Raw genomic sequence first — 18,457 nt, forward strand, 5'->3', positions numbered from 1 at the left:
TTCTGTATTTTCTCTGAGCGGTTCTGAGCCATTTCTAGTTCCACTTTTCCATATTAATGGTAGACCCACCCATAATCCCTTATAATCGCCCTTGTAAAACAAGAGGTTTATTGAAAACTCACCTGAGATACACTCATTTTCTGCTCTCCTAGAAGAGGGTAGAAAACTGTGAAGCTTCAGCTAGGAAGGAAAGAGGAATGGGGTCAGGAGAGACCTGATCTGTCTTACAGCTGCTACACTGACAGCTTCAGGATCTCATCACAGCAGCGGGAGGAAAAGCCTTCCTATGGGAGGATTTCCCGTTAACCCTTGAGTAGAGGCTAAAAGTACCACACAGAAGTAGCACCACCAGAACACATGGATCTCAGACATGATCATGTGGACTTAACCTGGCATTTTCCATGGGCGAAGGTAAACTGTTTTCTACTGATGTATTAGCAACTTATATACCCTTCCAATTAAAGAAAAAAAAAAAAACAGAGGGTAGGTTAAACAAATTTGGGTACACTGAAGATGAAACCCCCTACCTTCATTAAAACTAATGTTGAAAAACTACTCAGGCCGGACTGTTCATCAAGTTCCTATTAAGTTTGTCTTTACACCTTGAGTTACAGAAGCCACAAAACAGAAACTCTGAAATATAGATGAGGTACTTTATGTACTGACTGTATTTTTTACCTTTTTGTTCTAAATTGGTTGCAGTTTCCTCAAAACAACCTTTCGATAAGATACTTAGGAAATTCACCTGTGTCAGCGAAAAGCACTATGCTTTGTTCCTAACTCTGCCCTGGGGAACTCTATAGGTCATTCATCTGAAGCCCAATATTTCTCAGCTTCCAACATAGGAAACTCTTCCAGTGCTATCATTTCATCCTTCTATATACTCAGAAAAGAGGGAGCACCAGGATCTCTCCAAATGCCACATATGGTGATGGACGTGGTATGAGGGCAGCTCAGAAGCCAAAGAGAGAAGGAAGACAATGGGGGCTGCTTAGGATTTCATCATCTCTGGCGGATTCTGCCTTCCCTGGAGATCATGCCCTTACCACCTCTCCAGTGAAGTGGCTTTTCCTGTGTTGCCTGACAGTCACCCATCCCTCTTAACCTCAGGTCAACCTTCTGCAAGTTGGTCCAGTGTCCACTACCACACAATCTGTGCTGGTTTCTGAATGTAGTAACATCATCAAGTCAGACTCATACTATGCAAGGGGATCAAGAATGGCTTCTGCGTGGGGAAACTGGAACCCTTATCCATTGATGGCGGCAATGCAAAATGGTACAGCTGCTGTGGAAAACAAAGTGGCGGTTCCCCCAAAAAACTAAGAATAGAGCTACCATATGACCCAGCACTTCCACTCCTAGCTACATACCCAAAAGATCTGAAAGTAGAGACTCAAAAAGAGACTTGTACAGAATTGTTCACTACAGCACTATTCACAATAGCCAAAAGGTGGAAACAACCTAAATGCCCAGCAACAGATGAACCGATAAACGAAATGTGGTACATACGTACAATGGAACACTACTCAGTCAGTAGGGGTATTGAAGTCTTGATACATCTACGGTATGGATGGCAGTTTCAAGACATTATGCTGAGTGAAATAAACCAATCACAAAAGGACAAATATCGCATGACCTCACTTACATACAAAGACAAGGAAAGGCAAATGTATAGGGACCAAAGTTTATTAGTGGTTTCCTGGGGTGGAAGGGAGGAGGAAAAGAGGGGTTAACGGTAATGGAAATACTGCATTGATTAAGAAGGGTAGGGCTGCACAGCTGATTATCACACTTGCTATCAACAAGTTGTATACCTGCAAAAAGTTGAATTGGCAAAAGTTGTGTGATAGCTATATTTACAACAATGACAAAAAAAGGGTAGCTGCTGAGGCTGCTTATGTACAACCAAATACCTCATGAGAGTTGGTTCCTTGGTTTGGAGGTTTACGGCTATGGGGTTTCATGGGACGTTCCAGTTAATTGGCCTAATAATATGTTTCGTGCTTCTCTTTTACCTCCAAGTTCACTGCATAGTGCCTGGGGTCTTAAAAGCTTGCAAGCAGCCATCCAAGGCACAACAATTGGTCTCTATTCACCTGCAGCAACACAGGAAGCGGGGAGTCAGGACTAGGAGGAGCATATGGAAGGTGTGGCTAATTGCCTCCATGAACAACTACCTCCTTTGCCATGAGACGAGAAGAACTGGATGGTGTCCAGCTACCATCACTCTACATTTTGATCAAAGATTCTGTAGAAGAACCTGATCAAAGGGGGGAAAGTGCTGAACAAAATTTCAAATTCTCATGTATGCTAGACTTTCTGGAGCCACGAAGGGTGGATGAACCCAAGAAACTACTGCTCTGAGATAATCTTTAAACCTTAAACCAAAGTTATACCCTGAAGTCACCTTAAAGAGTGTAGCTTAAGGAGCAAAAAAGGTCTTCCTTCAGCATTATGCTCTTTTAAGAACTATCTTTATGGGACCAAATCGAAAACAGCAACTCAAAAGATTAGATAGGAACCTTGAGGGGCAGTGAGTTTATGTTAACAAGGGAGGAACAACTCAGAAAAGGAGGGTGAGAATGGTTGTACAGCTCAGAGAATGTAATCAGTGTCACTGAATTGTACATGTAGAAATTGTTCAACTGATGTATGTTTTGCTGTGAATATTTTTAATAACAACAACACAATTAAATAAAATTTAGAATAAAAACAGAATGTCTTCTGGTGAACCAAATCAGGACCTGCTCCTTCCTGGGTTCTTCTATCTCTGCTCTGCAGCTTTCATGAGGATTCTATGTCAAAAGGGTATTCTACCCGGTGGGAGCTCTGTCCCTGGGGCTCCCCATAAAAGAGCTGCTTTGTTCCACAGGGGCTGTGACCTGGACCCCGGAAACAAATTCATCTTATTTGAAACCTTCGTTTAAGACCCTGAACTCTTTTGGAATTCAGTCGAACTGTGCCATTCAGTACTGTAGCCCTCAGCCACATGAAACTACTGAGCCCCTAAAATGTAGCTAGGGCCACAAGCTGAAATAATATTTTAGATGTACTGACTTAAATAAAATACATCAGTAAAATTAACTTCACCCACTTTCCGGTGGTGAAAAATATTGACTATACTGTGACCGTGGACTGCCAGAAGAACAAACCTATCAGTCAGAAGAAGTACAATCAGACTGCTCCTTAGAAGCAAGGATGGCAAAACTTCCACTTGCTTACTTTGGTCATTAGGAAAGAAAAATCACTAGAAAGGGACGACATGTTTACTTAAAAAGAGGGTCAGCGAAGACACGGGAAACCCTTCGTGAGAGTAACACAATAGCCACAAAAAAACGGACTCAAACATTCCAGCGGTCATAAACATGGCACAGGACAGGTCAACATTTCATTCTGTTATACATAAGGTCACCATGAGTCAGAGCTGACTCAACTGCAACTAACCACACGTCAAAAGCTGATAAATTACATTGGTGCTTTACATGACCTTTCAATCGGACAGCACTGCACTAGCGTATCAGAACGTGCCTTTGAGGACAGAGAGCCTGGACAGTGCAGGAAGATTCAAGAGCCTCAATCTGATCTCGCGGCTCTGGAGAAACCCCCAAAATCCCAGAATATATTTACCACATGGTGAGATTCTGTCCATATTCCCTTGACAATCATATCTCTGAGGATTTGGGCCAGGACACTCTGCTAGTGCTCTGAAAGTGGCAACTCTGGGGTTTAAACAGGTAGACTATTAAGAACAGCAGGAGACTGGAAGTGAAGCAAAACGGTATTTTCATTCTAGTTCCCTCACCCATTCTTTTGTGACCTGTGATATATAATTTTACCCTCTGGAACTTTTTTTTTTTTAATGGCAGGTTTATAACAAATAGGATTGCTGTGAGGATTAAATGAGATACCAACTGAAAGGAACAAAGTGTCTCTTAGTCGATAACGCTTACATTTACATGGTGATTACTGCAGGCACTTGACAAAATGTTTTATCATGTCAATTTATTTCTCAGAATAGCAGCAGTTACAATTAATATCCTCATTTGCAAACGAGTGGCCTCTTACCCAGGTTACTATCTAGCCCTTGCTTACAGGTGACAGAGCTGGAATTTACCTGGTCTCCAGAAAAAAAAAAAAAACATATTTCTTTTTTTTTTTCTGGCTCAGTTAACCACTTGGCTTATAACCAAAATATTGGAGGTTCAGCCCACCCAGAGGTACCTCGAAAGAAAGCCTTCGCAATCCACTTCTGAAAAGTTTGCCGCTGAAAACCCTGTGGAGCACGGTTCTACTCTGACACACATGGGGTTGCCATCAATTCGGAGTCCACTCCATCGCAACTGGTTTGTTTTTTGTTTACTTCTGGTCTCAAAACTCCCAGACCCCGCATATTCACTGCTCCCGGTTTAAGGCACATTCGCAGTCGGCCTTATAAATGCACAAGCCCCTCCCGACACCGGCATTGGCCTTTCTCCAATGCGGCTGCAGGCTGGGCAGGCACACCGTCCTGCACGCCCGGCCGCACCAAGCACCTTCTCCTGACGGCCTCGGTCCCACCAGCGCCTCCGGAGCCCAAAGGGCTCGGGAAGAGGGGTGAGCCGCCTGGGAGTTCCCGTGACCATCTCTCCCCGTCCCGCAGACACAGGTTTACCAGTACCAGCAGGTCACCAGCGCTCTCTCCCCAACCGTATAACCTGGGGTTCCGCGTAGATCGGAAGGCTTAGAGATCCCCTCCGGTTCAAGTCAGGCAACGTGGCCTGAGGCGGCGGATCCGGGTCTGCACATGCGCAGAAGAAACCCAGCAGTCCCGTTCCCAGAGTGCTGTGCGGCGAGCCAGGCGAGTTGAAGACTACATTTCCCGTGAGCCTCTGTTCCCGCGGGACAAGCTTTTTGAAGTGTTTGGCTTCCTTGTCCTTGTGTGCCCTCAATTAGTTTCTGGCTTCCTTAGGTTAGAAAAGGTAGGTGAGTGTAGGCCCTGACGCCTCTAGCCCAGTTTCTCCTTAAATGCCCAAGTTTTGGGCTAGACTTTAACTCTAGGAGATAACAACGCACTGCAGTGTGTGGTTCTCAATGGCATCCTGGCTGGAGAAAACTACAAAAAACAAGAGACATTAATTATAGGGAAACGTGAACATGGACTGGAACTTAGAAACATTAAGGGAAATTACCGTTACCGACTCAATGGCAATGGGTTGGGTTTTTTGTTAGTATGATAATATTTGGACAGTGTAGGAAATTTTTCTTCTATTTTAGATCTACACACTAAAACATTTACAATTATGAAATTATGTACAGGTAGTCCCGAACTTACCAGGTATTAAGACAAACCGCACTTACCACCGTGGGTTTGTTTCTTTTATTGGTACATATTATTTTTAGTAACATGCACTACATACAAGGTTATCTGTACATTTATATGTCATGTTTCCAACCCTCAAAGACAAAGATCAGATTTTTAAAAATACTGATTAAAAAAAAAAAAAAAAGAGGCATTACACATGTCAGAACCGACGTATGGCAGAGTCACTGGAATGGAACCCTATCTTAAAGTTGGGAACTATGAGATGAATTCGAGATAGACAACTGCACTTAGAACAGTCTGTTTTTTGTATCTTAGTGTTAGTAATGTACTACGTACATACAGTGTTGCAGTGTGTAGTTTGCTGATGTTATTCTCAGATGTTCAAAGATAGGATTTATAAAGATAATGATAGTAAAAGACAATAAAAATGAAAACTAGAAAAAGAGGTATGTGACTTATGTCAGAACCAACAGTACAGCAGAGACGTTGGAACAGAACTCCATTCTAAGTCAGTCACTACCTGTATTTTTAATGTAAAATAGTTTAACAAATCAGAGAAAGCAACTATGGAAAAATGTTAAAAATGATTAAATCTGTGTAATATGTGTATCTGATGCTAATTTTACTATTTTCTACTATTCTGAAGATTTGATTTTTTTTTTTAAATACACAATAAAAACCATAGGGTATGAAGGAGGACTGTTCTGTTTGTCCAGAAGTGTGCCTTTTAAACTCCAAGTTGCCCAGAAAAGTAAAAGTATATATAAATATATGAATAAGGCTGTAAAATGTAACAAATACTAGAAAATAGAGCCATGGTTAACCAAAAACAAAACGAAACAAAACAAAAGGCTGACATCTGTGACCACTAGTTTATCTCTTCAGGGAAAACAAAACAAGCTAGTTGTTTAAAATTACACAAGTAATATATGAAAATACATACTACTCAAAATAAGAAAATGGTTGTTATAGAAATCTTTCATTTCCTTGAGATGACCTTTCTTAAAATGTGTGCACACACCTGGTTTTGTTTTGTTCCGTTTTTACAAATTAGGACTAACTTAAAAAAAAAAAATTTTTTTTTTTTTTTTTTTTTAGGTTAGTTAGGACACAATAACATCAATTGTTTTCATGTGGTATGAAAAGAAATTTCAAAGGATAGCAAGACTTCATCTCTCGTATTTTGGATATGTTATCAGGAGGAATCAGGTCCTGGAGAAGGACATCATGTTTCATAAAGTAGAGGGTCTGGGAAAAAAAAGACCCTTAGTGAGACAGATTGACACAGTGGCTGCAACAATGGGCTCAAACATAACGAGACTGTGAGGATGGCGCAGGACCAGGCAGTGTTTCTTTCTGTTGTACATAGGGTTGCTTTAAGTTGGAACTGACTTGATGGCGCCTAACAACAACAATAACAAAAACAAATTAGAAAATAAGTTTTGTTCTCTTGACACTGAAGAAAACTTTAATAAATACCTATTTCCTAGATAAGGAGTGTAAAATATTTTTGATAAAATTCCAATCAGAATGTAAAAAGGTTTTTAATGTGTGTAAAGATATGAGTCGGAATCGACTCAATGGCAATGGGTTTTTGGTTTTTTTAAAAGGTTTTTAATGTGTTTTCTTTTTGGAATTTTTATTTTTTGTTTGCTTATCTTTAGGACCTATTCCAAATTTCATTTGAATAAAAATGTGTGTCAATGATTTGAAGAAAATTAGAAATGCACAACCCTGCCTCCATGTTAACATGTATTGCTAAAATACTTTTTAAAATGGTCCTGATGCAGTAAGAGTGCAGGGCTAGGAATAAGAGAACGTCAGAATGTAGTGTGTGACAGATATGCCCTTTCTCAGTGGTGAAAAAGAGAAGTTTCAATAACCTCTTAGGACTAGAAGAAAGTAAAGACCTATACACAGTTTTCAAATAAAATAACTTTCAAGTTTTAAATGTTTCAAGGAACTTTTCTCATTTATTCAGGAAAACATACATTTTATTAAAAATCAAAAAACTAAATCTGTTGCCGTCTGAGTCGATTTTGACTCGCAGTGATGCTACAGGACAGAGTAGAACTGCCCCATAGGGTTTCCAAGGAGTGGCTGGTGGATCTGAACTGCTGGCCTTCTGGTTAGCTGCTAAATGCTTAACCGCTGCACCACCAGGGCTCATTTTTTTTAATGTATGTTAAAAAAAAAAAAAAATCAGCTCCTTCCCCAGGAAAAGTTTGTCACCCACCTGAGACCCACCTCAAGCCCTGTCCTAAAGTCTGGAGCCAGGCCTAGGAGTGCTGAAAGTGATGGGAGGAGCCTCAGACAGGGCATGCAGTGGGTGATTGGTATCTTCTGGGCTGGGTGCTGCCTGTGTACACACAATGGGCATGGGAGTAGATGGGCAAACAAAAGAAAGGGACCCTGGAGGTGGTGTGAAGCTCTCAAGGCAGCTCCCAAACTGCCTCTGCAACTTCCTGGGTGCCTCCCCCTACCCGACTCTGTCCTACCTCAAGGGTATATCAGCTCTCCAGCCCTATGTTATAACTTGGTCCACAAGGAACTTATCACCTTTCCCTTACACAAGACATCACACTGTCCCATTATATTGATGATGATATATGATTGGACCTGGTAAGGAAGAACTGTCAGTAACTCTGGCCTTATTGGTAAAACATTTGCATGCTAGAGGGTGGGAAATTATTACGAAAAATCAGGCACCTACTACCTCAGTGAAATTTCTAGGGGTCCAGTGGCATGGGACATGTCAAGATATTCCTTCTAAAAAAAAGGATTATATGATTTCATCTGGCCCCTCCCACAACTAAAAAGAAGGTACAATGCTTGGTGGGCCTCTGGATTTTGAAGGCAACATGTCCCTCCCTCTTTTGGGTGTGCTACTACGGTCTATTTATCAAGCAACTTGAAAACTTGCTAGTTTTGAGTGGGCCCAGAAGAGAAGCCTCTACAACAGGTTCAGGCTGCTGTGCATCTGCTTTGCTACTTGGATCAAATGATCTGGCTGACCCCCTGGTGCTTGAAGTGCCAGCTGCAAATACAGATGCTGTCTGGAGTCTCTGGCAAACACCTATTGGTGAATCACAGCACAGACCCTTACGATTTTGGAGCAAAGCCCTGCCATCCTCTGCAGATAACTACTCTCCTTTTGAAAAACAGCTTTTAGCGTGTTACTGGGCCTTAGTAGAGACAGAACACTTAACCATGTGACACCAAGTCACCATGTGGCATGAACTGAATGTTGGCTGACTCACAGAGCCGTAAATCAGACACACACAGCAGCACTCCATCATTAAATGGAAGTGGTATATATGAGATCATGCCCGAGCAGGACCTGAAGGCACAAGTAAGTTGCATGAGAAAGTGGCCCAAAATGCTCCACTCCTATAACATTACCTACCTTCTCCCAATCTGCATCTATGGCTTTATGGGATGCTCCTTATTGGACTGAGGAAGAGAAAACTCGTGCTTGGTTTACAGATGGTTACATGTGATATGCAGGCACCACTTGAAAGTGGAAAGTGGCAGCACTACAGCCCCTTTCCAGGACCTCTCTAAGGACAGAGGTGAAGGGAAATCCTTCCAATGGGCAGAACATCCAGTGGTGCATCTGGTTGTTCACTTTGCTTGGAAAGAGAAATGCCCAGATGTGTGACTGTATACTGATTCATGGGCTGTGGCCAATAGTTTGGCTGGATGATCAGAGACTTGGAAGGTACATGATTGGAAAATTGGAGACAAGGAGGTATGGGGAAGAGGTATGTGGATAGATCTCTCTGGATGGGCCAAAGAAGTGAGGATATTTGTGTCTCATGTGAATGCTCACCTTGCCAGAGGAGGATTTTAACAATAAAGTGGAACTGACAATGTGTTCTGTGGAAACCGGTCATCCTCTTTCCCCAGTCACTCACATCTTTGCACAATGGGCTCATGAACAAAGTGGCCATGGTAGCAAGGATAGAGGTTATGCATGGCTCAGCAACATGGACTTCCACTCACCAAGGCCAACAAGGCTACAGCTGCTGCTAAGTGCCCAATTTGCCAGCAGCAGAAACCAACACTGAGTCCCCAATGTGGCACGATTTCTCGAGGTGATCAGCCAGCAACCTACTGGCAGGTTGATTACATTGGACCACTTCCATCACGGAAAGGGCAACGTTTTGTTCTTACTGGAATAGATACTTACTCTGGATAGGGATTTGCCTTCCCTGCACATAATACTTCTTCCAAAACTACCATCCATGGACTTACAGAATGCTTTGTCCACTGTCATAATAATCCACACAGCATTGCCTTGAGTCAAGGAACTCAGTTCATAGCAAGTAAAGTGTGGTAATAAGACCACACTTATGGAATTCACAGGTCTTACTATGTTCCCTGTATTCCTGATGCAGCTGCTTGATAAAACGATGGAATGGCCTTCTAAAGACGCAATTAATTACGTCAGCTAAGTGGTAACACCATGCAGGGTTGGGGCAATATTCTCTAGGAGGCTGTATATGCTCTAAACCAGAGTCCAATATGGTGCTGTTTCTCCCATAGCCAGGATTCATGAGTCCAGGAATCAAGGGATAGAAATGGGAGTGGCACCATTCACTATTACCCCTAGTGACCGACTCATAAAATGTTTGCTTCCTGTACCTGCAACTGTATGCTCTGTGGGTCTAGAGGTCATATGTCCAAAGGCAGGAATGCTCCCACCAGAAGACACAACACTGATTCATTCCACTGAGCTGAAACTTAAGAATGCCACCCAGCCACTTTGGGGTCCTCATACCTCTGGATCAACAGGCAAAGAAGGGAGTTACTGTATTGCCTGGTGTGACAGATCCTGATTAAATAAAAATCAGATTGATGTTGCATAACATAGGTAAAAAAGAGTATGTCTGGAATATAGGAGATCCCTTAGAGTGTCTCTTAGTACTACCATGCCCTATGATTAAAGTCAATGGAAAACTAGAGCAACCCAATTCCACCATGACTACTAGTGGCCCAGATCCTTCGGGAGTGAAGGTTCAGTCACCCCACCAAGCAAAAGCATGATCAGCTGAGGTGCTTGCTGAGGGTAAAGGGAATACAGAATGGGTGGTGGAAGAAAATAGTTCTAAATACTAGTTACAACCACATGACCAGTTGCAGAAATGGGGACAGTAATTGTTATTCCTTCCTTTTATGTGTGCATCAAATATTTGTGTTTTCTTCACTTATAAAATATAAGACATAAACGGAGCCAGTGCATCTTTGGTTATATGGATGTTAGTTGTATCATATTAGGCGCAAGTATGACTTTGCAATTGTCTTTATTTAGAGATTGTGTATATTTTAAGATGTGTACAGATGCCAAGTTGGGAAGGGGTGGGCTGTGATGGTTCAGTTTGTGCTGGGCCATGATTCTCAGTGGTTCGGCAGTTCTGTAATGATGCAGTTACCCTCCATTTTGTGATATAATGTAATCACTACCATGAAATGATTTGATGTGATCAGTCACTTAGTTGTAAGGGCAATTTCCTTGGTAGTCTGGCCTGCATCCAACATATATGGATGTTCTCGCAAAGCTTGCTGGCTTTTCTGCACTATGGATCCTGCATCCAGCTTGTCATTATCTAATCACCAGTTCTTGGAACTTGAGCCAGTCTCCTGCCATACTGTCTGCCAATCCTGAGATTCACTGGCATTGGCAGCCTGTGAGCCAGGAACCTGCTGTCTTACCTGCCAATCATCTATTCATCAGCCCCCACAGCCCATGAGCCAATGGCCTGCCATCTAACAGGCAGCCTGTGAGCTAGAAACCTCCTGTCTTACCTGCCAATCATGTATTCATCAGCCCCCACAGCCCATGAGCCAGTGGCCTGCCATCTAACCTGCCGAACTTGGGCTCATCAGCCCCCAGAGCTACACGAGTCAAGAGAAGCCTCCGGCCTGATGTCTGTTCCACAGACATGGGACTTGTCAACTTCTACAACAGCATGAGCCATTTCCTTCAATGAACCTCCAAAACTATTGCCCTAAGATAATCCTTAAACCTTTAACCAAAAATATCCCCTGATGTCTTCTTAAAACCAAGCAATAGTTTAGCTTAACTAGTAAAGAATCTATTCACAGATAGATCTCTCATAATGCCAAAGGTGAGGAAATTGAAGATTTTTACCAACTTCTGCAGTCTGAATTTGATCGAACATGCAATTGAGATGCATTGACAGCTACCAGTAATTGGAATATGAAAGTTTGAAATGAAGAAGGATTGGTAGTTGGAAAATATGGTCTTGGTGATAGAAATGATGCCAGAGGTCGTGTGATAAAACTTTGCAAGACCAATGACTTCTTCATTGCAAATATCTTTTTTCACCAACATAAATGGCAATCCTGTGTTTTCCATCCGGTGAAGTCCACACGTATAAAACTCAACCCTGTTGCTGGGCTGGGTTTTATACATGTGGACTTCACTGGATGGAAAACACAGGAATCAAATCAACTATATCTGTGGAAAAAGATGGTGGAAAAGCTCAATATCATCAGTCAGGAAAAGGCCAGGGGCTGACTGTGGAACAGACCATCAGTTGCTCATATGCAAGTTCAAGTTGAAGCTGAAGAAATTAAAAACAAGTCCACAAGGGCCAAAATATGACCTTGCATATACCCCACCTGAATTTGGAGATCTTCTCAAGAATAGATTTGATGCATTGAACACTAATGACTGAAGACCAGACAAGTTGTGGGAAGACATCCAGCACATCATATATAAAGACAGCAAAGAAAGGAAAGGACAAAATAGATGTCAGAAGAGACTCTGAAACTTGCTTTTGAACACAGCAGCTAAAGTGAATGGAAAAAATGAAGTAAAAGAGATGGACAGATTTCAAAGTATAACTCAAGAAGACAAAATAAAATATTATAATGAAATGTGCAAAGACCTGGGGTTAGAAAACCAAAAGGGAAGAACACACTCAGCATTTCTCAAGATGAAAGAATTGACGAAAAAATTCAAACTTCAAGTTGCAATTTGAAGGATTATATGGGCAAAATACTGAATGAGGCAGGATGCATCCGAAGAAGATGGAAGAAATACAGAGCTATAAGTTGGAATCAACTCGATGACAATGGATTTGGATTTGGATTTTTTGGTAGCAGAAAGAATTGGTCAGTGTTCAACCATTTCAGGGAAGTATCAGGGGATACTGCATGGTTTAAAATCAAGAAAGGGGTGCATCAGGGCTGCATTCATTCACCATATTTATTCAATCTGTATGTTGAGCAAATAATCCAAGAAGCTGGACTATATGAAGAAGAATGTGGCATCAGGATTGGTGGAACACTCATTAACAACCTTCGATATGCTGATGACACAACCTTGCTTGTTGAAAGTGAAGAGGACTTGAAGCATTTATTGATGAAGACCAAAGACTACAGCCTTCAGTATGGATTACAACTCAACATAAAGAAAACAAAAATCCTCACAGCTGGACCAATAAGCAACAGCATGATAAATGGAGAAAAGATTGAAGTTGTCAAAGATTTCATTTTACTTGGATCCACAATCAATGCCCATGGAAGCAGTAGTCAGGAAATCGAACGACGCATTGCATTGGGTAAATCTGCTGCAAAAGACCTCTTTAAAGTGTTAAAAAGCAAAGATGTCACTATGAGGACTAAGATGCTTCTTACTGAAGCCATGATATTTTATATTGTCTCCTATGCATGGGAAAGCTGGACAATAGAATTGATGCTATTGAATTATGGTGTTGGTGAAGAATACTGAATATACCATGGACTACCAGAAGAACAAACAAGTCTGTCTTGGAAGAAATACAGTCAGAGTGCTCCTTGGAAGTGAGGATGGCGAGACTTCGTCTCAAGTTCTTTGGACATGTTCTCAGGGAGGATCAGTCACTGGAGGACACCATGCTTGGTAAAGTAGAGGATCAGTGAAAAAGAGGAAGGCCCTCAACTAGACGGATTGACACAGTGGCTGCAACTATGGGCTCAAACATAACAATGACTGTGAGGATGGCACAGGATCAGCAGTGTTTCATTCTGTTGTACATAAGGTCACTATGAATCAGAACCGACTTGATGGCACCTAACAACAACAACATCGATATGGAATTGAATTGACAACAGCAACTCAAAAGATCAGATAAGAAACTTATGGGGCAGTGAGTTTATGTTAACGGAGGATGAACAACTCAGAAAAGGATGGTGATAATGATTGCACAACTTGAAGAATGTAAATAATGTCACTGAATTATACATACAGAAATTGTTGAGTTGGTGTATGTTCTGCTACATATATTCTCAGCAACATCAAAAAGTAAAACAAATTATTAAAAAAAAATCAGGCTAACTTCAATGATGAAAAAATAAAATGTGGTAGAAAGAATGAGTAGAATGGCCATTAGTGATAATGTTTCATATGCCGATAGTGTGAATATAATACAATAAAATTATACAATCTTCTTGAGAGGCAAAAAAAAAAAAGAGAGAGAGAAGATGAAGAAATTATGGTGCTACTGACACTACCCCTACCAACAATGCCTTTAACAAAAACGTTCTTGACCTCAATGACATTAGCAACAAGACACTTAGAACTACATGCAACCAACACCTAAGTGAACAAAGACTCTTAAACCTAATTGTCTTTACAAATATCACCCTTAGTAACAACAACATTAGCAAGAATGACCTTAACAGCAATCCCCTAGCAACAATGCCCTTAGTGGCAAAGAGTAAAAATGTCCACAGCAACAACCACCTTAGCAACAACACTCAAACAATAATGTCCAGATTAGCAGTCAGTTTAGCAAAATTGCCACTAGCACTGACACACCAGCAACAGTGCTTTTAGCAAAAATGTCGCTAAGGAGCAACACACTTAGAAACAATGTTCTTAGCAACAATGCACTTAGAAACAATCCCCTTAGGAACAATACTCTTTGAAATAAGGTTATTATCAAAAACGCCCCATGGAAACAATGGCATCCATACCATTATCAACAATGTTTTAAACAATTCCTTTATTAAAAATTACCCTTAGCATGGATCACCCTAAAATCCATAGCAACAATGTCTGTAGCAAAATGGCTTTTACCAACCACAGCCTTCACAACATTGGCCTTATAACATCACCACTGACAACAATAGCCCTTATCAACAACATCTTTACCAATAATTCCCTTAACATAATGCCATTAAAAACTGCACCCTAAATAACTACGTCCCTTTAGCAACAAAGTCCTTAACATCAATGCCCTAGTAACAATGGCCATTAGTGATAATGCCCTTAAACTCCCCGGATAAAGACACCCTTGGTAACAATATACTTAGCAACAATGGCCATTAGCAACAACACCCTTAATAACAACAACCTTTATGGCAACATCTTTATCAACAACGCCCTTAGCACAATGACTCTCAGCAAAAAATGCTCTGAGTAAAAACACTCTGTGAAACAATGCCCTTAACAACAATGGAGCCTAGCAAGAATTGTTTTTAACAATGTTCATGGCAACCCTGTCATTGGTAATGATGCCCTTAGCAAAAGCAAACTTAACATCAACATCTCTAGCAAGAACACTCCTAGCAACGATACCTTTATAGGCAATGACCTTAGGAACAAGGCCTTTAGCAAATGTCATTAACACTAATGCCCTTAGCAACAATGACAGAACTCTTAGCAAGAACGGCCTTAGTAAAAGACAAGTAGCAACCACACTAGAAACAGCAAGTTTCCCTTAACATCTCACTTAAACCAGTGACCTTATTAACAATGAGCTGAACATCAACACTTTTACTAACAACCTCCTTAGCAACAAGGCCCTCTGCAACGGTGCCCTTATTAACACTCCTTTTAGCAACAACACCCTTAGAAACAATGGTGCTTAGCAACAATGCTCTTACCAAAAATGGCCAGCCCTCAGCAACAACAGACTAAGCAACAGTTCTTATATCAACAGTGCTTTTAGCATCAGTTTAAATAGCAACAACAGCCTTGCCAACAACTTTATTAGCAATAAAAGCCTGTAGCAACAATTTCCCTTAGCAAATATCTAACTGAAACAATTCCCTTAGCAATAACACTTTTAACTACTACCCCTTAATAACCATAGCTCTTAACAACAATGGCCCTTAACATCAATGACACTCGGAACAATGGTCCATAGCAACAATATTAATCAACTAAGATTTTTAACAACAATGCCATTATAAGAGATGTTCTAAGTATCTGCACCTGTAGCAACAGTGACCCTGGCAAAAACACTCTAAATAGTAGTATCTTTCCTCAAAATAGCCTTAACAACAATGGCCCTTAGAAACAATGTCCTTAGCAACAACACCTTTAAAAACAAACAAACCCTTAATGATAACATGCTTAGCATCAATGCAAGTCACATCATGCCCCTAACATCAATGTTCTTTGCATCAATGTCCTTAGCAAAAATACTATTAAAAACCATGCCTCTGGCTAAACACTTAGCAAAACTGAATAACATCTGAGCAAAATGTCCCTTAAAAAATGGCCCAACATAATGCCCGTTAGCCACAACACACTTACCAATGCTTAGAAATAACGGCCCTGAGAAACAATGCCCTTAAAACAACCTCCTTAGCAATAGTGCCATTAGTAACAATGCCCATAGCATTAATTCCCTTAGCATTATGTCCTTAGCATTAATGCCTTTAGAATCAAAGCTCTTAAAATGACCTGAGCAAAAAGAATTCTATTAGCACCAACATTCTTAGCAATAATGCCTGTAGTAACACTATCTTAGTCACAACATCCTGAACGTAACACCCTTAATAAGAACACCCTTTCCAAAAACATTTTATCAACACTGCCAATATCAACAAGACCCTTCAGAAAGCACCCTAGTCAACAGTACCTTTACTAACAACATCCTCTGGCAGCCTTACCCTTAATAACAATAGACCTTAGTGTCCAGACATGGACCAGTAACTTGAAATTTGCTTTGAAAATAGGAAGGTGCTGAGAGAATGAAGAAAGAGGCAGGCAACTCCAGCATGGCAGTGGAGTTTTATTAGTGACTTACGTACCTGGCTGTGGTACGTAAGGAGATCTCCACAACCAGCAGTAGAGGGTGGGTGGAGGTTTTACAATGGTTAAGGACAAAAGTGGCTACACACCAGGGAGTTACTTAAGACTGCCTCAATAATGTTACATAACAAGGGCTTGGGAAACAGCAGTGAGCTAATAGAAACAGCAGTGAACTAACAGAATGTGTGAGGCAGGCATGTTTGGCCTCACAAAGCCTGTTTTCCCCTTCAGTCCACCCCTCAAGGCTGGTTCTTATAATCTGATGCATTCCCCCTCTTCCACAAACTCCCTGAGGGCTCGGAGAGGAGGTGTCACTGTAGGAATAAACAGCATTGTTGCAATTGGAGGCACAGACCACACCAGCAATACAGACACAGCAGACAATCCCTACACCCAGGAAAAGACCAAGACCCATCAAAACACCATGACAACTAGAGGAGAAAGAGGAAAACCAGGTGGCCACAGCAGATCATCCATCAGATGTATCCAGGGCTTCTATTTGCTTCTTCAAGTGGCCTAATAGATCAGTTGTGTTCTGGTGGTAGTCTGGTATGAAGGTACAACATTCAGTCTTTACTATGGCACATGTCCCACGTTCAGCAGCTGTTAGAATGTCCAGGGTATTCTGGTTCTGAAGGACCACCTTCCTCATTTGGGTGGTTTCAGCAGTTAATAGCTGCAAACTTTCTCTGCTGTCATCCAGGGCATGTTCAGTAAAATCAGTTAAAGTTTCAATTTGTCCCATTACTTCTAAGGAGCCCATGGGCGGTGAGGGGAGGGGGGACAGTTAAAAGGTAACCATACCAATGGAAAAGACCATGTTTGGTCCACCGGGCTTTCATCATGGGGTAATTCAGAGGTTTTGTTATAAACTCCATGACAGTCCCTACAGCAGAGGTAACCCCAAAGTGCAGTGCCCTATCCACCACAGGGCAACCAGGGCCACAGGTAGTGGCCACACAGCCCCTGAGTGCCATTAGAAGCAAACTACTCTCCTGCCTTCCAGCTGGGGCGTTTATACTGCAACCAGTCAGTGGTATTCAGTATTATCACCTGTTTGCAGTAGGACACACAAGTCCAGCCCACTATGCGGGTGGAGGACTTGGAGGGAGCCGGGGGTAGGGGGAGTTAGGGGGAGACAGGGGAACCCATGGGGTCTTCCTTGGTTCAAAACAGACAGAAGCTGGTTTGCCTAGTACACCCCAATCAGGTACCAACAAAACTAAACCACCCTAGAGGTGGTAAACATGCTCTCATGGCCACATGCAAGAGGAGTTGCGGTCTCTTACCAAGATGTGGGTATCCACGACAGTCGGAGTCCAGGAAAAGGTGATGCTGAGTCCCCCTCTCCTGTTACTCCCCAATTAGTTAAAAAGGCTTTCATACCCACACATCTCTCTCACAGCTGCCCAATCTGTTCCGGTCAAGGCTCCACACTCCAAGGCATGCCTCTAGTGCTTGAGGAGAGTTGTCCACAGACCCAGTAGCTGCTTTTGTTGTGAACTACAGCAAAGCTGTGAGTTCACTCTAGGAAGAGACTGGCAGCCCCAAAGGCAAGGATGCAAAGTAGGCCATACCTACGGTCAGAAAGATAGGTGTTTTGTAGGTACTAAGAGGGGTAAATCTTCCCCTTCTATTACGATCACACTAATGGCTTCCCCTCAGGTGATGACAACAGTGGCTGCTCTAGGCACTTTTTCTGGCTGAGTGTACCATAAGTGTCTGCCTCAGGGAGGTCACACCTGACAGCTTGTGAGTAAAGTTCCCCATTTTGCTCTATGCCAGAAAAGGAGACCCACTTCTGTCTCTAGCGGTATAGTCGTTGTTCCCTTTCATGTGACGTGTGACTGCTGCGGCCCTCCGTGCAGTAGAATGGTGAGCTCCCATGTTAGGTTGATTGGTTCCTCTGTCTCCACGGGGATGAACTAACCAAACCACCCTGGTGGGGTGACCTATGACAAGTGGCAATAGATGGTTCCACTTCCTGGCGCCAGGTCCTGGAGTGTCTGGAGGACCATGCTATTTTGTTCTGGCAAAAACCTTGGTGGATACACTTCAGGAGCTTGCAACATCACTTGGATCATTGCTGGACACACTCA

The 18,457-nt window shown here is 42.0% G+C and overlaps 1 protein-coding gene across 18 annotated transcripts in view; it reads right to left on the reverse strand.

Annotated features, from left to right (window-relative positions):
• The window catches only part of LOC100668985 (zinc finger protein 658B), a 29,786-nt gene extending 24,978 nt beyond the window's left edge, over window positions 1–4,808 (reverse strand). For 2 of the 18 annotated variants that reach the window (XM_064291094.1, XM_064291093.1), the window contains exon 1: window positions 123–4,808. Coding sequence is in view for 8 of the 18 variants with exons in the window: in XM_023542503.2 (XP_023398271.2) it covers window positions 123–137 (15 nt within the window). In the remaining 10 variants the exon portion in view is untranslated. The remainder of the gene's footprint in view (window positions 1–122) is intronic. The other 16 variants (XM_064291086.1, XM_064291085.1, XM_064291087.1 and 13 more) reach the window with 16 other exon arrangements.
• Window positions 4,809–18,457: the final 13,649 nt, after the last annotated feature.

This window comes from Loxodonta africana, chromosome 9 (assembly GCF_030014295.1).
Source record: "Loxodonta africana isolate mLoxAfr1 chromosome 9, mLoxAfr1.hap2, whole genome shotgun sequence".
Taxonomy (NCBI): Eukaryota; Metazoa; Chordata; class Mammalia; order Proboscidea; family Elephantidae; genus Loxodonta; species Loxodonta africana.